The sequence below is a fragment of the Cupressus sempervirens genome, chromosome 3 (genome assembly GCF_028749045.1).
Source record: "Cupressus sempervirens isolate cs-2001-9-10 chromosome 3, ASM2874904v1, whole genome shotgun sequence".
Taxonomy (NCBI): domain Eukaryota; kingdom Viridiplantae; phylum Streptophyta; class Pinopsida; order Cupressales; family Cupressaceae; genus Cupressus; species Cupressus sempervirens.
This window is the reverse complement of record NC_143120.1, coordinates 404,806,971-404,831,655: the sequence shown is the minus strand read 5'-3', so window position 1 is coordinate 404,831,655 and position 24,685 is coordinate 404,806,971. Positions and strand designations below refer to the sequence as shown.

The 24,685-nt window shown below is 35.6% G+C and overlaps 1 protein-coding gene across 3 annotated transcripts in view; it reads left to right on the top strand.

Moving 5' to 3' along the window:
• FIP2 (potassium channel tetramerization domain-containing protein / pentapeptide repeat-containing protein) overlaps positions 1 to 24,685 on the top strand; it is a 165,635-nt gene that overhangs the window by 12,417 nt on the left and 128,533 nt on the right. For all 3 annotated transcript variants that reach the window (XM_089820055.1, XM_089820053.1, XM_089820054.1), the window contains 2 exons: positions 18,228 to 18,362; positions 22,430 to 22,576. In XM_089820055.1, the coding sequence (XP_089676181.1) occupies positions 18,228 to 18,362; positions 22,430 to 22,576 (282 nt within the window). The remainder of the gene's footprint in view (positions 1 to 18,227; positions 18,363 to 22,429; positions 22,577 to 24,685) is intronic.

Sequence of the window (24,685 nt, the reverse complement as noted above, 5' to 3'; positions counted from 1 at the left end):
ATTTGAGTTTGAAGAACTCCTCTTGAAGCCTTGATCACTGAAGTACTTATCAATTTTTATGTACCATGCCCGAGGGGCCTACTTCAAGCTATAGAGGGCTTTTACCAATCCGAGGGGCCAATGGGTTTCTTCCTTGGTGGAAGATCAGAAAGGACCCAGGTGTTGTTCTTCAACAGGCTCTAGTGTTCAAATTGCATGACTTGTTTCCACTTAGGAATTCCTTTAGCCTCGGAATATGTTTGAGGTTCAAACAAACTGTGAATGTTGGCTATGAGAGCAAAGTTAACAGAATATGTAGTTTTGCTCTTTTTCTGAGCAATTCTCCCATTAATGAGCTCATCATCACGAAGATTAGCAAGTGTCGTAGCCGACCACTTAGGCCGGATAGGAGAATGACCAACATTAGTATTAGAAGGTGTGCGATGATCAGGTTCGTCATCAGAAGAATCTGGATCAAACTGAGGCGAAGCATCTACAAAGCGAGGTGATCTTGCAGGAGAAGCTGGAGGTGTCTGTATAGGTATCACTGGTATAATTGGAGCTGTAGGAGCTACTGGAGCCCTCCCATCAGGTGGACCTAATGGAAGTCGAACTCCCAAATCAGGAGCCTTCATAGGCTAGTCTGCTGGATCAAGAACAAGAGAAATAGGCATGAAAGGTCCTCACTGCTCATCAAAGACTACGTCATAACTGTATTTGAGATGAGATGTCTCAACATCAATTAGGCGGTAGGCTTTGTGAAGACTGCTATATCCAACAAGCATGAGTTTCTAACTCTTTGCATCCAACTTGGTGTGTGATGCATTAGGGATCCAAACAAAAGCAAGGGAGCCAAAAACCTTCAGGTGACTGATTCTGGGCTTGCGACCTGACCAGGCCTCTTCCAGAGTTTTACCTTTGACCGCCACTGTGGGTGATCGGTTCAGCAGATAAATTGCATTGCTAACTATTTCTGCCCACAATTGCTTTGGACCATGTCTATGTTTGAGCATAGATTGGGCCGTCTCGGTGATTGTCCTATTCCGACGTTCAACTACACTATTCTGTTGTGGCGTGTGGGATGTTGTGAACTGGCATTTGATGCCATGTGTATCCAAGAAGCTAGAGAAAACATTGCAACAAAATTCCCCCCCATTGTGTGATCTAAGAGTAATAATGGATTTCCCAAACTCTTTTTCAACTAAAGGTTTAAACTTTGGAAATACAGGAAATGCATCTGATTTCTTTCAAGGAAATACAACCACACTTTTCTACTGAAATCATCAACAAACAACAAAAAATACCTAGACCCAAGAATAGGAGTGGCCATAGGGCCGCATATATTGGCATGAACAAGCTAAAGAACCTGAGAAGCTCACCATGAATTGCCATTGGTGAAAGGTGTGCGATCTTGCTTCCTAGCCTTGCATGCATCACAAACTCCAAGTTGTTGAGTTTGAATCTCTGGCAATCCAAGAACAAGCTCATCCTGAGCACGTTGTGAGAGTTAATGCACATTTAAGTGCCCATATTGCTGATGCCAAATTGTGTTGATAGAAGGCCGCCGAGCAGCCATAGCTAAGTCTTGAAAATCACCAGAATCTGTAAGTTTGAAAAGATCATGATCCTCAAGACCACTGCAACAGTAGACTTAGTCACCTAATCAGTGATGGTGCACTGATGTGAACTGAAGGTGACATCGAAGTGTGGAGAATGTCGTAGCAACTGACTGACTGAGAGTAGATTTAGTTCCATCCCTGGAACATAATACACATCAAGGACCTAGGAGATTGAATCCGAATGTTGCCTTTGTCGACAACTGTGTACTCTTCTCCGCCACCAAAAATAACAAAGTGTGAATAAGGCTGGTAGTCAGTAAACCGGTTTCTGCGGTGAGTGAAATGATGAGAGGCACTCGAATCAATGTATCAGATAGACAACTTCACATGATTTGCAGGTCTCGTAGCCATGAAGGCGTAAAAGGCAAATCCCGTCTGCTCAGTGTGCTCTGCACTGTTTTCTTTGGGCTGCAAACCTGATTGCTTAGATTGTGTAGCTAAGTGTTTCCAACATTCAACCTTCATGTGTCTAAACTTGTGACATTAGTTGCATTGAATGTTCTTCTTTCGGGAACCATCTGGTGCTCGAGCAAAAGACTTCTGCTGAGATGGCTATTGAAACTTATCTTTATCCTTCTAAAAGGATTTCGTAGCAAAGGCTTTTTCTATGGAGGTGGAATTGGAGCTGCTACCGCACTGTTGTTTCCACCAATCTTGCTGAAGCAACAGTGTGCAAAGATCAGTGAACTTCAAATCAATACTAGAAGACGTGATGTTGAGAGTCTCGATAAAATGCTCAGAGGACTTTGGTAAACTCTGAAAAGTGATAACCACAATATCCTCTTCCTCCATCTTGCGACCGATGGCAATTAACTGATCACGATTTTTTTGAATCCGATTTAGGTGTGCCTGGAGCGAGGTGCGCTCATCTATGACAATAGAAAACAAAGTGTTTTTCAGAAAGAAGGCTCTGCTTTTGTCAGAAGTCTCATGAAGACCTTTGAGATATGTCCAAATTTTAGCAGCTGTCTTGCTGGATGGAATCTAAGAAAGGTGATTATCAACCACAGATAATTTGAGAAGCATTATTGCCTCTTGATTATTCAGATCCCATGTATCCTAATCAGAACTAGGAGTAGTCTGGCGCTTCGTAATACCCAGTACAAGTTGATCGGTGTTCCAATATTCAAAAATGGTGATGATTCGTTGCTTCCAAGTGCCATAATTTCGACCATTGAATTTGGAGTTGTGTTCGAGTAGAATGTTTGTTAAAGATGCCATGGCATGTTTTTCAATGAAAAAACATGAAAATCTGTGAAGGTATGTTCTTCGAGGCAAAAAAACAGAAAAAAAAAAATCAGAGTGACCCAGAAGAGAGCTCAAAAAAAGGACGACAACCCAGTTGAGCTCTCAAAAAACCCACTAAGAATTTGTGATCAAATTTTTTTCAAGCCCAAAAATTAGGGTTTCGGAAAAAATATAGGTCTTCAAAAGAGCTTGAATGGTAGATTTTGCAGAAAAAAATGGCAAATTTTGGGAGCGAATCTAATTTTGAGGGTTTTAAAAAACTCGGACGGGACTAAATACAACATATCTATCTACGATCGAGAGGAAATAATGGTGTTTGTCGTGTAGGTCGACATCCAATGTTACGCGGGTTGCAGAAATGCACCTAAACAAAGCCGCGATTCAAAAAAAACCTTTCAAAATGCAGCTAAAAACGCGTCCACAGAAGGAGGAAATAATGAATGTGATTTTCAAATGAGAAACGTAGCTAGAGATGACTAAAAATTGGCACGATTTGCAGATGAAACTTGGGCGCAAGTTGCAAAGAAATGCTACCCAAACAGATGTGATTTTAGTAGAACCAAGGGCCACGAAATTTTTGTAAGAAACCAGTCAATTTCGATAAACTGAAATTTTTCAAAAAACACTGAAATTTCACTTTGAATTTTTATTTGAAAAAATTATCCAAAAAAGGTCCTATGGCTCTGATACCATATTATAGGAAGTAATTGGTAGAATACTTGCTTGTTATTAGTAGAGACCGAAAGGTCATTATATACAAAAGAATAAAACGATGTTTCCTTAGGAAACGATGGTAAAGAATAGAAACATTCTATTCTAACAAAGAAAGCTAAAAAAGCGAAACCAAACTAAAGCTAATTAGATATTTACAATAGATTACCATTAACTAATAATAGACGACTATTTATTATTGTAATACCCTACACTTAAATAAAATCATTAAAGCATAGGTAACTCATCAACATAGTTACACAATCCATAATAACATCAAGGCATGCATAGATTAGGTTTAGGAAACCTTTGGTTGTCCCTCGTCCACCAGACAATCCCAAACCCTAATGTAGCCCTCAAAACTCATAAAGGGGGCATCAAAATGCACCATACATGATATAAAAACAATATTTGATGTAGCAAAGGACCAAATGAGTACAAAATGAGATCTTAAAAGGCATTGGTAACCTACAAGCCTCTAATATGACAAGTTACAAAATTGGTTTATTTCAAACAATGTTTAAATGCCAAGAATAGTAATCAATGAACAATAACCCATATCTTTCACAAAATACACAATTAAGCCGTCACTTTGGTGAGAATGAAGAAAACATCTCTGTATACATTCCCTAAAGTTTATATGAAGATTCAATGGTGGGATGGAAGTTACGACTTATGTTCTAAAACAGAAAACCCTATTTAGGGGTCGGAGCTACCTTCACTAAAATGGTTGTAGCTTTCACTAAACATAACAAAAATCTATCAAACTTGTGGCAAGTGAAAGATAAAACAGAGGATCATCTCTAGTATTAAATTTAGATTTTTACATGATTATACCAACCTGTACGATACAAATACATTTGACAAAAAAGTTGGAACAGAAAATGGACAGGAATAGTCTTACATAACGTCTATAATAGGGCATTAAGTCGACCCTAAAAAGGAAATTTGAGAGATACCCATTTGAGATTTTTGAATTTCCTAGGCATAAATATATTCAAAGAAGAACTCTGGATTCAATTTAGATTATTCATATAACAGATCTCCAAAAACGGGTTGCTAAAAACTCTAGGAAAACCCATAACAATTTTCTTAAAAAAAAAGAACTTACACTTATAAATAACTCTTAGGAATGGAAATTACAGAAAACATACACTATGAGAAATATGAATAGATCCATATTTTATTAGATAAGTAATGCAATCAAGAAATTCAATCCATACCTCAAGTCCTATTAAGATTCAACCGAAAAAGGAGGAAGGATACAAAGAGAGGAAGACAAATCCAACTTGAGATGCATCATTCAAACCCTCTCCACTTTTATAAATCTCCATGGAAGAAGAACTAATTCCATAAAAAATCTCTTTCTCAATCCTTAAACTCTCGTATATGACTCTCTCCCCCAAAACAAAGAAACTTATAAATCCTTTAAGAATTATGCTCACAAACCCTCCCTCACAAACCATAAGTTTTTCTCCAAAAATCTCCATGAAAAGTACAGTGAAGCTCTTCTCGAGGTTTCAGCCCACCCGTGCTCCCCCCTTCCCAAAAAAAAAGAAAACCAGAAATCCATATAAATAGATTTTTCAAATGTAACCAACCCGCAACTAACTGTTAACTAAAAGACATAATTAAATAACTCAATATAATTATAAACCCACGTCTATATGGTACATACATATAACTATAATGAATGATTTTCTAATCTATAATATGTGACACAAAAGATATAAATAATACATAACCTATTCATATTATTAATAATTAGTAATTAAGAATCTCATGCCTCACATTAAGTAATATATATTCATTAACAATACTATACTTTACCATCCAAATACTCACTATAACCAATATCCATAGTCATGTAAATATAATCACATATAGCTTATATATACATATGCATATTTGTGTGCACCCCTATATATATATATATATATATATATATATATATATATATATATATATATATATATATATATGTATCCCAAATACCAAACATCATAATCTACGTAATTAAGAAGTAATAGATCACAACATTAATATTATTATATTACAGTAACACTTAGAATAAAATCACATGCCTCAAAGTGAATCTAATCATTGAAAAAGGCCATAATGCTCAATTATAAAACACTTTAAGAAAACTACAAGATTAAACAACGTCAACCATGGTCAACAAGACAAATCAAGCCAAACTCCTAATAAAACATGAAACCTTGAAACATAAATAGCAAATATCATATGAGAATCATGTCAAGGAGGAGAAATACATGAAATGATCAAACAAATAATACAACCAAAAGAATGCAAGTGTAAAATCATGAAGTCCAAGAAAGTCAAAGAAAGTCAACCAGTCTACCTAAATAGAGAACCTATGCCAAAAGGAGCTACTTGTGGGGACCTTGGCACTCCCTTCGCAACAACAACTTTCAATGATTTTAAAGACATGCTTAGACCTGTGTAGTCAAGTGGAGTTGATGCCTGTTAATTGCAACACTGCATCACCGAGATGAGCAAAAGCACACACACATGTACATAGGCAAACAGTAGCAAACAAGGCGGGGGAGTGCGAGATTGTGTAGATCTCCTTTAGAAGTGACTGTGAGTGCCTCGCCTCATCCTACATGCACATCAAAGAGGGCTCATACTAGAACATGATTCGTTAGAATTGTTAGCACGTAGATAATCATAATCATGTAAGTGCGATAAAAGAAGGTAAATTATCATCAGTGATAACACAAAATTGACATGTAAGCATAGTCAAAGATATAAGCAATATTTCTGAATCATTACTCAGCAAGAAGAATCTTATAATCAACCAAAGAGACAATCAGGATCAAGTATAAATAAACATTAAAGATAATGATAATGAATATATTATTCAAAGAACATGCATAATCTGATAACATTTCATCATCCAAGTCTAATAAGGAGGAACACATAACAAATCCCCTTCTCAATCCTTGAAACTTTCATATATGACTCTCTCCCCCAAAATAAAGAAACTTATAAATCCTTCAAGAATTATGCTCACAAACCCTCCCTCACAAACCATAAGTTTTTCTCCAAAAATCTCCATGAAAAGTACAGTGAAGCTCTCCTCGAGGTTTCAGCCCACCTGTGCCCCCCCTTCCAAAAAAAAAAGAAAATCAGAAATCCATATAAATAGATTTTTCAAATGTAACAAACCCGCAACTAACTGTTAACTAAAAGGCATAATTAAATAACTCAGTATAATTATAAACCCACGTGTATATGGTACATACATATAACTATAATGAATGATTTTCTAATAATTAATATACATATCTATAATATGTGACACAAGATATAAATAATACATAACCTATTCATATTATTAATAATTAGTAATTAAGAATCTCATGCCTCACATTAAGTAATATTTATTCATTAACAATACTATACTTTACCTCAGATCCAAATACTCACTATAACCAATATCCATAGTCATGTAAAAATAATCACATATAGCTTATATATACATATGCATACATGTGTGCACCCATATATATATATATATATATATCCCAAATACCAAACATCATAAACTATGTAATTAAGAAGTAATCGATCACAACATTAATATTATAATATTACAGTAACACTTAGAATAAAATCACATGCCTCAAAGTAAATCTAATCATTGAAAGAGGCCATAATGCTCAACTATAAAACACTTTAAGAAAACTACAAGATTAAACAACGTCAACCATAGTCAACAAGACAAGTCAAGCCAAACTCCTAATAAAACATGAAACCTTGAAACACAACATATCAAATATCATATGAGAATCATCTCAAGGAGGAGAAATAAATGAAATGATCAAACAAATCATACAACCAAAAGAATGCAAGTGTAAAATCACCAAGTCCAAGAAAGTCAAAGAAAGTCAACCAGTCTACCTAAATAGAGAACCTATGCCAAAAGGAGTTACTTGTGGGGACCTTGGCACTACATCCGCAGCAACAACTTTCGATGATTTTAAAGACATGCTTAGACCTATGTAGTCAAGTGGAGTTGATGCCTGTTAATTGCAACACTGCATCACCGAGATGAGCAAAAACACACACATGTACATAGGCAAACAGTAGCAAACAAGGTGGGGGAATGTGATATTTGGTAGATCTCCTTTAGAAGTGACTGCGAGTGCCTCTTCTCATCCTACATGCACATCAAAGAGGGCTCATACTAGAACATGATTCGTTAGAATTGTTAGCACCTAGATAATCATATTCATGTAAGTGCAATAAAAGAAGTAAATTATCATTAGTGATAATGCAAAATTGACATGTAAGCATAATCAAAGATATAAGCAATATTTTTGAATCATTACTCAGCAAGAAGAATCTTATAATCAACCAAAGAGACAATTAGGATCATGTATAAATAAACATAAGGAGGAACACAGTCCACAAATGATAAAATATCACAATCATGTCTAGTCTCAAGTACAACAAGTAGTATCATTAGGGTGGATATTTAACCTTTTAGTCATTATCAGTAATTTAATCATAATCATTAATAAGGAGTACCTCACATGGTAACGAATAGATCTATTAGGTGGACCCAACATCTAGTTCCTACAATATCATGGACATATAACAAGAGATGAATACTCATGAACAAATATTTCTAAAAAGATTTATCATTTCTAAACTAGAATGTGAAGTTATTATTGTTGGAAAAGAATGAGTTATGTAAAAGCCTCAAAAAGGATCACACTATTATTAAAACAAGCATATGAGTCCCTATAACATTCCCTAACTTACAGCATGTATCAAGGACATGTTAGGGTTGGAGGGTATTACACTTTGTTTGATTTGTTCAATCAAAAGTGCTAAACTACTAGTAATAATCAAATCATCACCACAGATGACAAGTAGAAGAATATCATCATTGGTAGTTTTGATATACAAATTGGAATCATAAGGACTTTTGAAAAACTTGATTACTGATGTACTTATCAATCTTATTTTCCAAGCTCGAGGAGCTTGTTTCACGCCATAGATTGTTCACTAGTCTGCATAGTTCCTTACTGGTAACCTTGAAACCAAGAGGCTGTCATATAAACTTCTTGCAACTCACCATTTAGACATGTACTCTTGACTTCCATTTGGTGGGCTTTCCATCCAAGCTGAGTTGAAATGGCTAAGACAAGCCAAATGGTACTCATTTTGGTTGTAGTAGCAAAAGTCTCCTCATAACTGATGCCTTTTTTCTGTGAGAACCTGCAAGCAACTAGCTGAGCCTTGTACTTATCAAGGGTTCCATCAACCTTAACTTTATTCACCCATCTGCAACCAATGGGCTGTTTTACAGGTGGAAGATTAGAAATGATCCCACTGTTGTTCTTCAGAAGACTATGATGCTCAACTGCATTGCGTGTTCCCACTCAAGGATACCTTTTGCCTCTAAATATGTTTGAAGCTCATAAACACTGTGAGTGTTGGAAATAAGAGCAAAGTTTACTGTATTCTGCTATGCTCTTATTTCTAGATGATCTATGCATAATGAGCTCATTATCATGATAATCATTGATGGTCTTCACCCACCATTTTGGATGGATAGTAGAAGTACCAATATCTGATTCAGAAGGAACAACTGAACTTGGATTGGTTCGAATAGTTTCAACATGAAGTAGATCAATAGGTTCCTAAGGAAAGATAGGTGGTTCAATACCATGCCTAAAAGTTACCCAATGAAAGACTACACCGAAATCCTTATCCTTCAAAGGCCAACCCCAAGACTCAAAATAGGCAAAGTCTCAATTGAATATGAGACGACCATTGTCTACATCAACTATTGGATATGCTTTATATCCTGCGAACATGAGTTTCTAGCTCTTGGAATCCACTTTTGAGTGCTTGGCATTTGGATTCCAAACATAAGAAAAAGAGCTAAAGATTTTTAAGTGTGTGATTTTATGTAATGTCCCCCTTTGAAGTTACCTTTTACTTTTCCTTAACTCTCAAAATTTGATTAATAATCTTTTATTTACGCTCTATTTTTTCTTGGATTGGAATCTACTTCATTAAAAAGGTCACCACCTTTCGTTATAATTGAGTTACCACTTTTCATTGTTGTCTTTGAGAGTAATATATTATTCCTCAAATTTATCTCCCTTGTTTGTCCTTCAAATAACACATCCTCCTTTTGTATCTTCCAATGTGGAGAAGAGTTACACCTCTTCATCATGTTTTCTCTTTGCAATAGTCACAACCTTTTTATAATTAATACTTCTTTAAATAGTCACAAAACTTCATCATTCTTTCCCTATGGAAGAGTCACAACCTTTCATAATTACCACCCTTTCAAAGAGTCACAACCCTTCATCATTGTTGCCCTATAGAAGAGTCACATTATTTCATCATTGCTACCTCTTTAGAAGAGTCACAACCTTTCAGATATGCTACCCTTGAAAGAGTTACAACTTTTCAGAATTAATCTCCTTTATATCTTCCAATGTGGAGAAGAGTTACACCACTTCATCGTGTTATCTCTTTACAATGCTCACAACCTTTTTACAATTAATACTTCTTTAAAGAGTCACAAAATTTCACCATTCTTGCCCTTTGGAAGAGTCACAACCTTCCATAATTATCACCCTTTCAAAGAGTCACAACCCTTCATCATTGTTGCCTTTCAGAAGAGTCACAATATTTCATCATTGCTTCCTCTTTAGAAGAGTCACAACCTTTCAGATTTGCTACCCTTTGAAAGAGTCAACCTTTTAGAACTAACCCCCTTTTAAAAGAGTCATAACCATTCATCACAGTCGCCTTTCAGAAGAGTCACAACTTTTCATCTTAGTTTCCCCTTTGGAAGAGTCACAACCTTTCAGATTTACTACCCTTCATTAATTTCCTATGCTCTTTTTTTTCCTTTGCACCCCCTCTTCCAACTGATGTTCTCTTCTCCCTTTTTGTATCTCATGTTTGAGGGAGTAACAAGTTTTCCTTTCATGCCTTTTGACCCTAAGTTATTGGATGCTCTCTTGGAAGCCTTGGGTCTGGATCCATGTGTTTGGATGTGGGTGATGATTTTGGGGCACTCTAATACACACATGGAGCTGTATTACAGCTTCTTGTGGATGCACGTGGATGCATATCTAGCACATCCAAAGAGCTGTAGCACTCCTTGTGCACATTATAGTCTATAGAGCATTCAGGCGCATCCGAATGCCTAGGATTAGAAAAAATGTCAAAAAGCAATGTTAAAATAAAATATTTAATTTAAAATGTGTTAAAAGCAACTTTTTATTTTTTCCACTAAATCTTAAAACGACACTAAAAGAGGCCGTTTATTGTTTTAGCATATTATTTTGTTAGCTATTTTGATCTCATTATTGAATATTGATTGATGAACATTGAATCATGAGCTACATTTTGATTTTTTAATTGTAATGATTTTCTAATTTTCATAAGGATCGTGAATATGAACGTATAGTATGGTTTATTTGAATATTTGTGAGCTATCAATTGACATCTAATATTTATCTTGATCAATGAAGTATCATACTATCAAATGATTTAATTATGTTTATTTATTGCATTGTTGTATATATATATATATATTAAAAAAAATATATAATATATATAATATATATACACAGACACTGCATCCAAACACATCCAAATCCCCCAAAATTTGTTTTCACACATTTGTGTACCTGATTCTCGTGCCGGCATCTGCATCTGCACATGAATCGGTAACTTAGTTATATTCCAATTTTATCATTTTATAATTTTAATTTTAATCATTTCTATTTATTTAATATTATTATTAATTAATTCATTTTATTTTATTCTTTATAAATTTAATATTATTGATTTGACTATATTATAACTATATTGTGTATGTTATATTATTCATATAGGTATATATTCTAATATTATTATTTATCTTTTAAAATTGTTCTTTATTATTAATTCCTATTTGGGAAAGAGGGCATTAAATTTTAGGCTTTCTACCAGATCAGGCAACCTTTAGGGTATTACTTTTGACAACCTATGTAGGAGATCTATTGAAAAGATAGAAAATGATGTAGGTTACTTCTGCCCAAGATGTTTTTGGAACATTTTTATCTTCCAACATAGACTGAGCCATATTAGTGATTGTGCAATTTCTCCTTTTAAACGCACCATTCCGCCGAGACGCGTGAGCTGTAGTAAGCTGACATTGGATACTTTGATGTGCATAGAAGTTGGAAAAATCAAAAGAACAAAATTCCTCTCCATTATCTATCCTCAGGCTATTATGTCTTGACTTGACTCTTTTTTTATGAATGCTTTAAACTTCTAAAACATACTATATACCTTTGGTTTTTGTTTAAGAAAGTAAACCCACATCATGTAACTAAAATCATCAACAAATAACATAGAATACTTGGACCCAAAAACTAAAGGAGTGTCCATACTTCATTGGTCCACATACATCAATGCAAAACCAATTGTAATGCCTTGGAAGCTCACCAAAAATTGCCATCCAAAAATGGAGTTTGATGTTGCTTTCCAGATTGACAAACTCTGCAAACTCCATGATACTGAGTCTGAATCTTGGGTAAGCCAATCACTAGATCCTCCAAAAGTAGTTGAGAGGGATAGTGTATGTTTGGAAGCCCATATCATTGATGTCAAATATTGCTTCTTCCAAACATGCACTATCTCTCTCAGCTAGTTTAGTAGGATCGGTAGTGTCAATGAGTCTATAAAGACCATGATCCCCAATATGCACTAGTGCAAGTCTCCTGATCAACAATACTACATTTGTGTGAACTTAATACCACATCCACTTGAGGAGAGTGTCTTATAATATGATTGACAAAGAGAAGTTTGAGTTCCATGCTTGAAACATAGTATACATTGAGGAAAATCAAATTCCTTACTCCAAGATTGTGTAATTAGTGAAACAATCTCGACGAAGAGTATAGTTTCAAGAAACGCCAAAATTAATGTACCAAGCAGACAGTTTGATGTGATCTATTGGGCATTTGGCCACAGTGTGCTCAAGAACATTGGCATTTTGTTGAGACCTTTCCTTCTTTCGTTTAAAAGCCAAGCGATGAGAACAATCTTTCTTCATGTTACCATACTTGTGATAATAATTACACCAAATGTTCTTCTTCTTGGAGTTGTAATCGGGGTGAGTTGGGCCTTTTTGCTGAGAGAATTGATTATTCCCCTTGTTTTGAGCAAAGGAATTTTCTTTCAAGGCCTCTTCTATGGAGGATTAACTAGCATCACTATTGAACTGCTGTCTCGATCAATCTTGCTGCAACAATTTGGTGCAAAGATCTGGACACTTCAAGTGAGTACTATTGAGGTAATGTCGAGTGTCTAAGATGTCTTCTTGCTCCATTGTCTGACCAATCTGCTCCAATTGATCATGAATGTTCTTGATTTTTATGCAATGTTCCTACAGGAACATCCTAACATCTGTCATAATTGAGAAAAGCACTTCTTTAGAAAAATGGCACGAGTCTTGTGAAACGCTTCATGTAGGTCCTTTGAATAATCCCATATTTTAGTATTTGTTTTGCCAGAGGGAACTTGAGGCACATGATCATTGGTGAGCAACATTTTAATGAGCATTATAGCTTCTCAATTCCGTTCATCGCATCTAGCCTAATTTGGGCTTGCTGTTGTGGGACAAGTAGACTTGCCTAGAATAATTTGATCAAGGCACCAATATTCAAAAATTGTCATCGTCTACCACTTCTAGGTGTTGTAGTTGTGACTGTTGAGCATGGTCTACACCTCCTCTATCGCGTGGAATCGATGTCAAGCCTCACACATAGGATCTTGTGTCCATACCACAAAAATCTAGAATTATTTGTTGTATCATCCCATTTGAGTGGTACCTATGTAATTTCTGTTACAGGCTTGTTTGTGAAATGAAAATTTATGTTCTGCATTTGGGATTATGTAATGCCTTAATGCATATGTTTAAGCAACCCTTAAACATGGTTAAAACTCAAATGCATGTAGAGAAGGTTTGAAATATTGCATCTAAAATTATAAATTAATGTACTAGAATGCAACATGCTAGAAACAGAGACAAGTTCCTAGACTAGGACTTGGTAAGGCTGACTCGACTCATGACTCAACAAAACAACTTGGCAAAGCCTCAACAAAGTGAAAAAAATCCCCTTGAAATGTAGAGATTTTCAATATTTAAAACTTGTTTCATGTTCTCATTATTAAATAAAGCTTAAAGACACAATAACATTATCAAATAGAAGCTACTTTGATCACATACATTAACATACATCGATTATATAAGTACAATCGCAAATTAGTGCATTGATGACAATTAATACACTAGCAGATAACCAATTATCAAACACAACAACAAACATTTTATAAATATACATCAAGTAATATCAAAGAAGACTATTTACAAGAGTGTAGATAATGACTCGTATTGCACAAACTCAAAGTTGCCTTCTACTTAAAAAAAAGAAGGGTCTGGGGCACGCTCGCAATGTGGTCAAGGGGCAACACCTACAACGGGGTTGAGGGGCGTTGCTCTTGCTGGATCCAAGGGTACCTTCAAAACCACATAGAACTCTATTGCGTGCTCATTTCTTGAATTTTTAAGATGCAAAAAACAGTGTTGATAAAGCCTAGAAATGCAATTTACAAATCTCTTCTTGTTAAATCTCTTACTTGTCGAACAAAACACAAGAACTCGAGGAATTGCAACTGCATCTGCCTTAGGGAAGGGTGGTGTTAATGTAGTAGTATGACATATGGTTCGATAAAACAACTTAAAACATTTCCTTCTTTAGCTCTTCCTCTCTACTGGTTACGATTTGTGCTCTCTTATTTGTCTTCCTATAATACACTTCTCCTCTCTTCTTCTCAATAAAATGAAATGAGATACCTTTTAGGGCTACAAGGAAGAAATAAGACAAAAAAAAATGGAGTTTTTATGTTTTTCAAATGGCAAACTTGCCATGTTTGCCAATTGAGTCAGGTGGCTCATACTCGACAAGTTAGCATGTGATTTGTGACTCGGTGTGGCCAGTCAGATGTTTGACTCATTCGAGTTCGAGTCCAAGTTAGGGTTATTTTGATTTGGAAACCGTGACTCATCTTGCAACTCGCCAAGGCTCGGTGGGTCATGGCGAGTCTAGGAACTCTGTGCTAGTCTATGGGTTGCAATTTTAGTCAAGGAAGTCAATATTCATCAGTATTTTTTGAAATGTTATGTTCATGTAGAATTGATTGGACTTAATGCAAATTGGTTATTATTTGTATTCATTTCAAGTAGGTCAGGAGTCAGTAAGATAATGAATGTGTAATCAAACAAAGATCATAAATGATCTATGTATACAAGTATACACAAGAATGTTTCCATATTAAACAAAGAGAGAATATGAAAACATAGAAGAGGAGTGACTAGTAGAAATAGAAACAAATTTAACAAATCTACGGAAGAAACAAAGAAAAATAGAGATATTACTCTAATACCCTCACTTAATGGTCAATCTAACTTCAAAACAAAAATTTGCAAGTGAATCCCTCGAAGGCATAACAAGAATACTTGGGCTGATCTGTGAGCTCTACATGTATTACAATGTTGGCCTCTGACTAAGACCCTACCTGCTTCTGTTGTTCAAAAGCAATGCAGGTCCTGCAATCTTGGATCATATGACCAAATTTGTGGCAATAGTTGCACAATTTTTTCTTCTTTTTGGAGCTATCTTGAGACTGAGATGATGATTGAGATGGGCCTTTATCCTTGTGAAAGGATTAGATTGTAAAAACTTGTTCAAAGGAGGATGAAGGAGGACAACGACCAAACTGATGTTTCCAGCGGTCCTGCTACAAAGGTTTGGTGCACAAATCTGAAAATTTGAGGTTAACATTAGTTGCAGTAATATTGAATGTCTCAAAAAAGTGCTCATAGGATAGTGGTAGACTTTTTAGATTAATGATAACCATATCCTCTTCCTTTATTGTATGACCAATGGCATCAAGCTGATCTCTGATGTCCTTAATCTTTAGAAGAGATTCCTGTAAGGACATGTGCTCTTCCATAATAATAGAGAATAGCTTAATCTGTAGAAAGAAAGCTATGCTTTTGTTTAATGTCTTTTGGAGATCCTTTATAGTAGTCTAGATCTTTGCAGTTGTCTTGCTGGACGACAGTTGAGGTAGGTGATCATCAGTGGATGAAAGCTTATTGAGTATAACAACTTCGTAGTTATGCTCATCAAAATTTTCTTGAGTAGCATTGACTATGGTAGGATGAGTCTCGGTACCAAGAACAATTGCCTAAAGGTGACCTACTCGAAGATAGTCATCATTCTCCAATTCTAGGTGTTGTAGTTCTTTTCGTTGAATTGCTGACCACCTTCCAAGAGAAGATTGGTGATAGATGCCATGACACATTTTTCGATGCAAAAAACTGTGAATATCTAAAAAGGCATGAACTTTGAGGCAGCTTGATGGAAGACCCAGAAAAAATGAAAAGACACCTAGAAGAGAGCTCAAAAAACCAAAAAAGATCTTGATATTAGTTCTGAATCCGTTGGCTCAAAAATTGAGGCACAAAAAACGATGTACGTAGAAAAATCGAAGGCAACCCAAATGAGGGTTTGCAAAACCCACCACAATTCTATAAACAAAAAAATTCTTTGGCAAAGAAAACTAGGGTTTAAAAAAAAACCTAGTTGGCAGCCATAGCTGACTAAAAAACTAGCAAAACATGGTGTTTGTAGACAGATGAGGACGTGTAGTTCAAACTGTTCAACAAACACCATTGTTGAGGCAAAAACAACCATGTTGAGGGTCGGTGGTTTGCAAATCAAAGATGTAGATGGAAAATGTTTGCAATAAAAATAGTAGAGAAACAAAAATGCAAGCCATTTTTGAAGTTATGGGTTGCAAACAAAATAGCTGAGGCGTTGCGAAAGGTAGGAGAGAGCGAGCTTATCTCAAGTTGCATAAGAAAAATGCCCAAGAAAAAACACGTTTCTAAAGTAGAGATTTGCAAAAGAAAAAACGTCACAGAGAGAGAGAGAGAGAGAGAGAGAGAGAGAGAGAGAGAGAGAGAGAGAGAGAGAGAGAGAGAGAGAGAGAGAGAGAAGAAGGTCGTGATTTGCAGGAATAAAAGGAGAGAGAGAAGAAGGTCGCGATTTGCAGGAATAAAAGAACTTCGTGAGTTACATTGACAACACCTAGAAGATTTTGTGCTTGGGAAAAATTGCTTCCAAAAAACTCATGATTTGCAGACCTGTGATTAAAAGAAGCAATGATCACGAAAAAGGCCCTAGTTAGGTTTGGAGAAAAAATACCTGCAAACAAATTTTTGAACAAGCCCAGGCAAAGGATGCCAAAATCTTGAGTCTAAATTTTTTATGAAGAAATTAAAGATTTTTAAAACCTATTTCGAAAAACAACTTGAGAAGTTTCAATAATGAAATTATCATTTTTCAAAAAAATAGCTCTGATACTATATTATGGTAAAATAATGAATTTTTTTTATTAAACAAAGGTCATAAATGATCTAGATATACAAGTATTCACAAGAATGTTTCTACAATGAACAAAGAGAGGAAATAGAAACATTCTGAAGAGAGAAACAAAAAGAGAAAGTTTCCATATTGAACAGAGAGAGAATATGGAAACATAGAAGAGGAGTGACCATTAGAAATAAAAATAAATCTACAGAAGGAGAAACAAAAATAGAGAGATTTAACTCTAGTAGTCTGACATAACTTTTATAATAGTGAATGCCTCAGCAAGTGTTAATTGCTTCTTGTGACAGAAAATAAAATTAAGTTGATTATTTTGGGAGCTATCTGTCTTGCAGGTTTGTGAGGAAGTGAATGATGTCCACTTGTTTGGCTTTAGAATTCATCTTGATTGTGATTTCTTTCCAATTTCATGTGTACATTGTAATATACACTTAAGAATATATGGTATTTGGCATTTGTGCCAAGACATGATATCTTGTACCAAGGTGCTTGTTGCAACCAACTTGCCAACAAAGCATACCACAAAATTACTTAAGCAACAAGAAGATATAGCTTAATGATTGAGTTTCACCATTTTAAAACACAAACTGTTTTAATTCCTAATATATTTGTTATACTAGTGCGTGAATAAACATGCTCTCAACTGACCTCTGTCAGCCTTTTCTGACTTCTCAATATATATAATAATGGAATTCCTTATCTCTCTTGGAGCTGTACATGGACCCTTTCATATTTGTTTTTATATATCATCTCTGTATCTCCTTATATTGATTTTCTCAATTATTGTGCATTACAATTTACAGGTGTGAATATGAAGCTCTTGTTGAACATGCATGAACATTATTACAGTGTTGTCCGCTACATGGCATCATGTCATTGTAGTTTGTTATTTTGACATGAATAGATTATTATGAATTGCACATGTTAGGGGACTGGTGTTGCTTAGCTGTTATTATTAAACATTGATCTACAAAAACATTGCATAGTGGCATTTGTGAATTTTAGTATCCTAGAGTTGTCAAGAAGTTAGCCATATGAAGTAAGTAATAATGTGCACAGCTGTAAGTAAAATTTGCACTGTATGAGTTTTAACTTTTTTGTAATAGTTTCTTGATTTAATATGTGGTTATATTTTGATGTAAACATGAATGGTTTGCAGGAAAGTGTCTTCATTGAAAGGGATGGAACACATTTCAGACATGTTCTAAACTGGTTGCGTGATGGGGTTGTTCCAACCTTAGATGCCCCAGGATATGAAGAGCTGCTCCGTGAAGCAGAATATTATCAACTACTTGTAATGCTTTCCGTTTTTTGGATATTTAAAATTTTCATCTCTTGGCATTATTCTTTTGTTCTCTCTGTTTTATCCTTCTGATTTTCCTGTTTATTGTTCTATTAATCTAACTAATTTACATTGTGTGCACAAGTGATTTAAAAATTTGATATTTGTCATGTAAAAGTTGGAATCAACAGACTTGAGCAAGCAATAAAGGCATTTTGGTTTTGCAGCTAGAAAATTCATCAATTCCTTTCAATCTGAAAATCTCTATGAAAATTTCTATGCTTCTACGAAAATCATAGAAGCAAACATCTTTCTTGGGAATGCCTTGTCAAACCAAAAGATAAAGAGAAGTTCAATTTCCCAAAATATTATCAGGAAAATACCAGGAAGACCAAACATAGAAAAATTCTGAAAAACAAGAAATAATTGATATTTTAAATATTTAAACTTTAAAGTCATCTGAATTTCATAGAGTGAGAGAGTGAAAGCTAATTTGAAGGAGAGGATACCATGAATTTGAAATATAGGTTTTCTGCACAACTTTTGATCGTGATGCATGTTGCATAGTGTTTCAATACAAAATCTGACTTTATAATTTGAACCCACAAAATTAATTACAGATGCAATCTTTAAAATATCGAAGTCTTCCCCAATGAGTGGCTCATCTGCATTACGAACTGTTTTGAATCAGGATCAATCTGAAATTAAGTGATTTGGATTTCTTTTTGACATTTGGATAATTGGGATCATGTTTTGATAGCACTGTGCCATTGAAGATGACAGTGGCTGCCAAAGTCATCTAGGCTTGCTGTTGAAGTGAGCATAGCTACCACAGTGTACAATTGGGTGTTTGGTGGTTGCTGACCTTGGGCAAGGCCATTAAATTGATTTCTATCCATGTGAGTAGTGATAAGGTGGAAAAACATCACATGCTGTGGGCAATTGTTAAGTGACAATCATCACCAGTATTCCAGGACAGGGCCACGTATAATATCCCAAACTCCAGTAATGCAGCAATATGATTAAGAAAATCCAATAAATTATGACAACTTGAAAGAAAGCAACTTTGGAGTCATATCACTCTCTAAATACATCATTCCAAGTACACATTTTGTCTACTACTGAATTTGCAGGAATAACTATTGGACAAAATTATAAATTCATGTGCAGACTCTGAAATGTTTAAACAATATTGATTACATGAACACAGTACAAAATAAGGTAACAAGAACCTGAGTGTGATCGTTGATGGTACTGGCTGCCTATACGGCTCCCATTGATCTGCTCTTCACTGTACGTGCTTTCTGAAAGTCCCATCTCTGAATGCTACTCCTACATTCCCGTCTGCTGTAAGAATCAATAACTTGAGTGTGTAGTATGGATCTGTGGCTTCCTTGTTCCCCTTATAGCACACTTAACTCACCCCCGATATGTGCAGGGCTTGCAGACAACAGTCATGATGCATAATGTCCCTCTACAATCTGTTATTGCAGAGTCGGGCCTCCCAATGTTTAATGGCTGAAGACAAAGACCTGGGCTTATCTCCCGACTGGTATGGAGGTTATTCGTGCTTCACACTGCCTCTCACTCTCCATGCAATATACTGCCACAGAATACTGCCGTCCTCCACTGTGGTCAGGGTACCTCGGGTCTGTAGTGTATATACGTGCCTGGAGTTTGTCTTGGCCCGACTACTATCACACTCTTCTACCTTTCTCCTATATCGTGGATCATTGATTCTATGTTTTCCCCTTGCTAGTGTAGACTAAAACTCCCACTAATCTTTGCTGTTAACTGCTGCAAAATGGACTGAAACAAAACACTATTCTGCAATTTCTGCACCTGAACTTGTGTGCACACTTCCAAGAGACACTGGGGCTACGTCTAGTCTCCCAAACTTCTTAAGGGGTTTTGTCCTTAAGAAAGCCAGTCACATTCAAGCAACTGATTTCATAAACAATATGTTGATATATTTTCATGGAGTCAATCCCAAGGAAGCTCATTGCTTTTATAACCTCGATACGAGGGCAAGTACAAATAACTAGGCAATGTGGGATAAAAGCCATTTTTGTCTTCTAGTCACTTAAGTTACTTTTGTTATAAAATGACTTAAGTCATAAAGTAACTTTATAAATCCACTTCGTAAAATAAAGTGACTTAACTATAGAAAAGCTCATCCACCAAAATATTTCCCCAACGAAACCAAATAAACTCCTGTGACTGGCTGGCATCCTCAAGATCAATGCCGTTAGCCTATCCAGATGGGGAGATAGACCATCAATGCCGTTAGCCTATCCTTTGTTGAAGTCTGGTAGATGGAGTGGATCATTGTAATATCCCGGCTGGGTATCAACTTCAAACTCTTAAATGAAAATCACAGAATAATGAACAACTAATACTTGCAACTGATTTTATCAAATATTCAACAAATAACCAGCAATTAATCCAATATTACAAATTCCAATAATCTCAAGTTTGTTATTGCATTATACATCAACAATACAATAACTATTATTATCACCCAAAAAATCCAATCTTGAAAATAGAATTACAGTCAGATTGGAGATGCTAAAACAAGAGATGCAACGAAGCGCAAGTGAGAAACTTGAAATGATGCTTCCACTACGATGGGCTTTTGTCCACCGTCTTCTGTCTTGTGGGTTTTTGTTCTCCAAGCGGGCTGAAAGCTGAAGGTTCTAATTGACTCTTCAAGGGAGATCAAAATCCGAGCAAATAACCAAATGTATATCCAAGCATGTCCAAATTGAACACCTGAATGTCCTTTTATAACTATCTCTGTGTCTCTTCATTTTACCGTTGCTTAACTCTTCATATTTCTCCCTGTCTTATTATTGCACTTTTAATTAATGTCTCTGTGTAATAGGTAAGCGGCATAATAAATAGTCTAAATGCATCTCTAGCATAAGAAATGATCAACCAAGTGAATTCGGAATAGTAGGTGTGATAGCTCGATAGAAAGCTCTTGATGAACTGGTCCGAGTCCAATATTGGAATACCAAAATATAGGCCCAACTGACTCACTATAAAGTGTCTGATAAACTTGGCTAAAACACTTGGCCTGGTTTGAAACTAGAAGCACCTAAACCAAAACCCGCTCTGATACGTCAAAGGTTTCCTGGTTAGCCCACAATAGCATAGCGGAAAGGGCTAAGAACGTGACAATAGTAATGAACCAGAAAAAGGGACATCACAATCCTCCCTTCCCAAAGATTGCTTGCCCTCAAGCAATCAAGATTTGCATGTTGCGACCATGATGCCTAGGTCCCATATCAATCTCAAGTAAGCCATTCGAACAAGCCGTTGCGCAACTCTAATACAAACATGTCCCAAACTGTGAAGCCGCTCATCAGTCCCCCACAATAGCAATGCATCAATCGTACCAATACCAGGATACCAATACATCATGATAATAATACTCACAAATATCTTGCAATTGTCTTTTTAGATAGATTTACTGTCCAAGTTGTGGATACATTCATGCTATGCGCTTCATAGAGCAGTTCCTTTTTCCAAATCCAGTTTAAGATATCTTGCATTAAATAATTATACTGATACCTAATTCCTTCTAATTTAAATGTTTTTATTAGGCTGCAAATCTGAATGTTGACTCATTTACTGTTGGTAGAGTGGTTGTTGATTAAGTTCTAACTATTTACTATGTTTATTTAATTTTGTTTAACTTTTGTAGGATGAATTGATTGTCTGTTTATGTGGCACATTCTATTGCATATGAATAGGTCAAATCAACAATTTCATAAATGCTCCACAAAACGAACTTTGTGCATTCCAACTTATAAATGTTTATTTGGTGGCTGTATGTATTTTGAATAATGACTTTCAGTCCTTAAATGCAATTATCTTGAAAGATAAAGAGTTCTAATTTTTGATCAGTGGAAAGATGATTGCTTGTTTAGTTTGCATCTGATGACACATTTATTCTGTTTACCCTTTTTCACAGTTTTGTCTTTTCTGACATTTTTCAGAACTATGTTGAAAATCTTTTTATAACATATCGAATGCAAAGTGATTTCTGCTAATATGTTTAAGTTGGTTTTCAGGGATTTATTGAGCAGATAAACTATAAGAAAAAAGAATATGATGAGACAAAACCTGAGTTGACACGGAAAGAAGTTATCAAATGCATACAGGCAAAGCGAGTGAGATTACGAGGAATTAATCTTTCTGGATTGGATCTTTCCAAACTGGTAACGAACAGCAGATTTTCCAAACTAAGCAGTGCATCATTCTTTTCTTTTTAGCAGACTGGATATGCTATTACATTATGTCATCCTGGGATGTATCTTGTACATTTGTCAAATGTGATTGTTTTCTTTGTCTTTCAAAGATCTCTTTGTATTTAATTGATGGAACCTATCAATAATATGTAAATGTCTTCTGGGTAATCAATCTAAAACTTTCCAAATTAATGAAGATTTGAGGAAAAGTAAATTAAACATGTTTACTTCTAAATTTTGGTTATTTCTTTGCAATATGAAAACGAAGTGCATATTGGTCAGGGTGGATTATGATGCTATATTATAATAATGCACTAGCGGGCCATGGAAATGGAGCTTAATGAGGCATGTCTAACTTGGCTTATTGCCTACCAATTATTTTAAAATCCATCTTCTCTAGTGTTTAAAAAATGTGAGGAGTATGTATAAAGAAGATGCCTATAAATTTGTGATCCACCTGTCTTCTGAGTTTTTTAAACCCCATCTTCTCTTTAGTGTTTAAGCAATGTCAGGAGTAAGTATAAACACAGATCTTCACTAAAGCACTTGGCAGGGATAAGTTTATAAATTTTTAGAAACATTGACTGAGAGGGAGAATGATGGGAAATATTTTCATATTAAACAGCACACAAATGTCATTAAAAATCTATGTTTTGGAGGCTGAGTCTATAAATAAATAAGGCATGTGAATGCAAATATTAACAGCCAACTAACTTAACTGTAATCCCCCTTTTTCTTGCAGATTTCGTGGCTTCAAAACAATTTTGTGTGGACCCCTACTTGAAGTTTCCTAAGACCAAGAAGGCCATGTTGTGTGCATTGCCTCTGTCTTATCTTGCTGTTTTGCTTTGAGGAGTGACTGGTGACCTTGGCATGAGCTATGACCAATCCCTGAACCCTGGTGTGCCACCCTAGCTTGCTTAAGTTAGAATTTCTCAAGGAAAAAGGATGATAACATTTTTGGCTGACCTGGTTTCTGTAGTAACAAGTAAACTATAGCAGTCAGAGGACTATGATTCATGAGATGGATTCCCATGGCTGGAAGGCCTTTATATGGACATCTCGATTATGAATAGATGGATACTTGTTGATTCAAGGAGCATTCAATGAAAGAGCTTGATGTGTCGCATGTGAAAATCATGTGGGATGAAGAATGAAGACACAACTTGTTGAGTTGGTGGCACATATCTAGGTCAGTTCTTTAAACAGGAAGAGTTAGAAGTCAAAGGGAGTCTGAAAATTTATCAATGGCAACCTTAGACAAGAAGGTAAGAAGGTTAGAAGGTTGATATTAGATTCAGAGGGGGTCTGACAGTTCATCAAAAGTAATCTTGGATAAAGAGGCTAAAAGATTGATATCTGCTTAAGAAGTTCTTCTCTGTGAGGGAGAAGTTTGAGGTGAAGTTCCTTGCAATGCTTTCTTCTCCATGAAAGAAAGAAGTTTGAGGTGAAAGCCCTTATTCCATCCTCTAATATGGTTCATGGTGGATGTCATGTGTGTGAAACCATGGCAACATCATGTGAGAGAACCCATGGTGATTTCTTTTGTACCTCTGATATGTGTTAGGGGAAAAAGGGAGACACTATAATAGGATTGTAGATCTCCACTTCTTCGAGGCACTAAGCCCTTCAAATATGTATGTGAGGGAAATCTCCAAGTATGATTCCTCTTTATACCTAAATTAGATTAACTAGGACCCAAAGGAGGAAGGGGGCAAATACCAAATTCGAATTATAAAGGAGAATGCAATACAAGGAAATACACTCTTTGGCCCTTATAGGATAATGTGTATGCAAAATTGAACTAATCGCCTTGATAATGTAGATCTAGATGCTAAGTGTATACAATCAGCCTAATTAAGATAGAAATCTAGGGTAAAGATATGAAAGAAAATAAAATATAAAAGACTCACCTTGAAATATCTAGAAGAAGATGTATTTTAGCTTCGAAAGTCGTGGATTTGAGCTTGTTTTTGAATATTTGACTGTAGACTACCAAATGAAATGAGGAAAAGAACAAAACCTTGAAACCATTCGTCTAGAAAAGTAGAAAGGACCAGGTCGACTTTGAAGGACCGA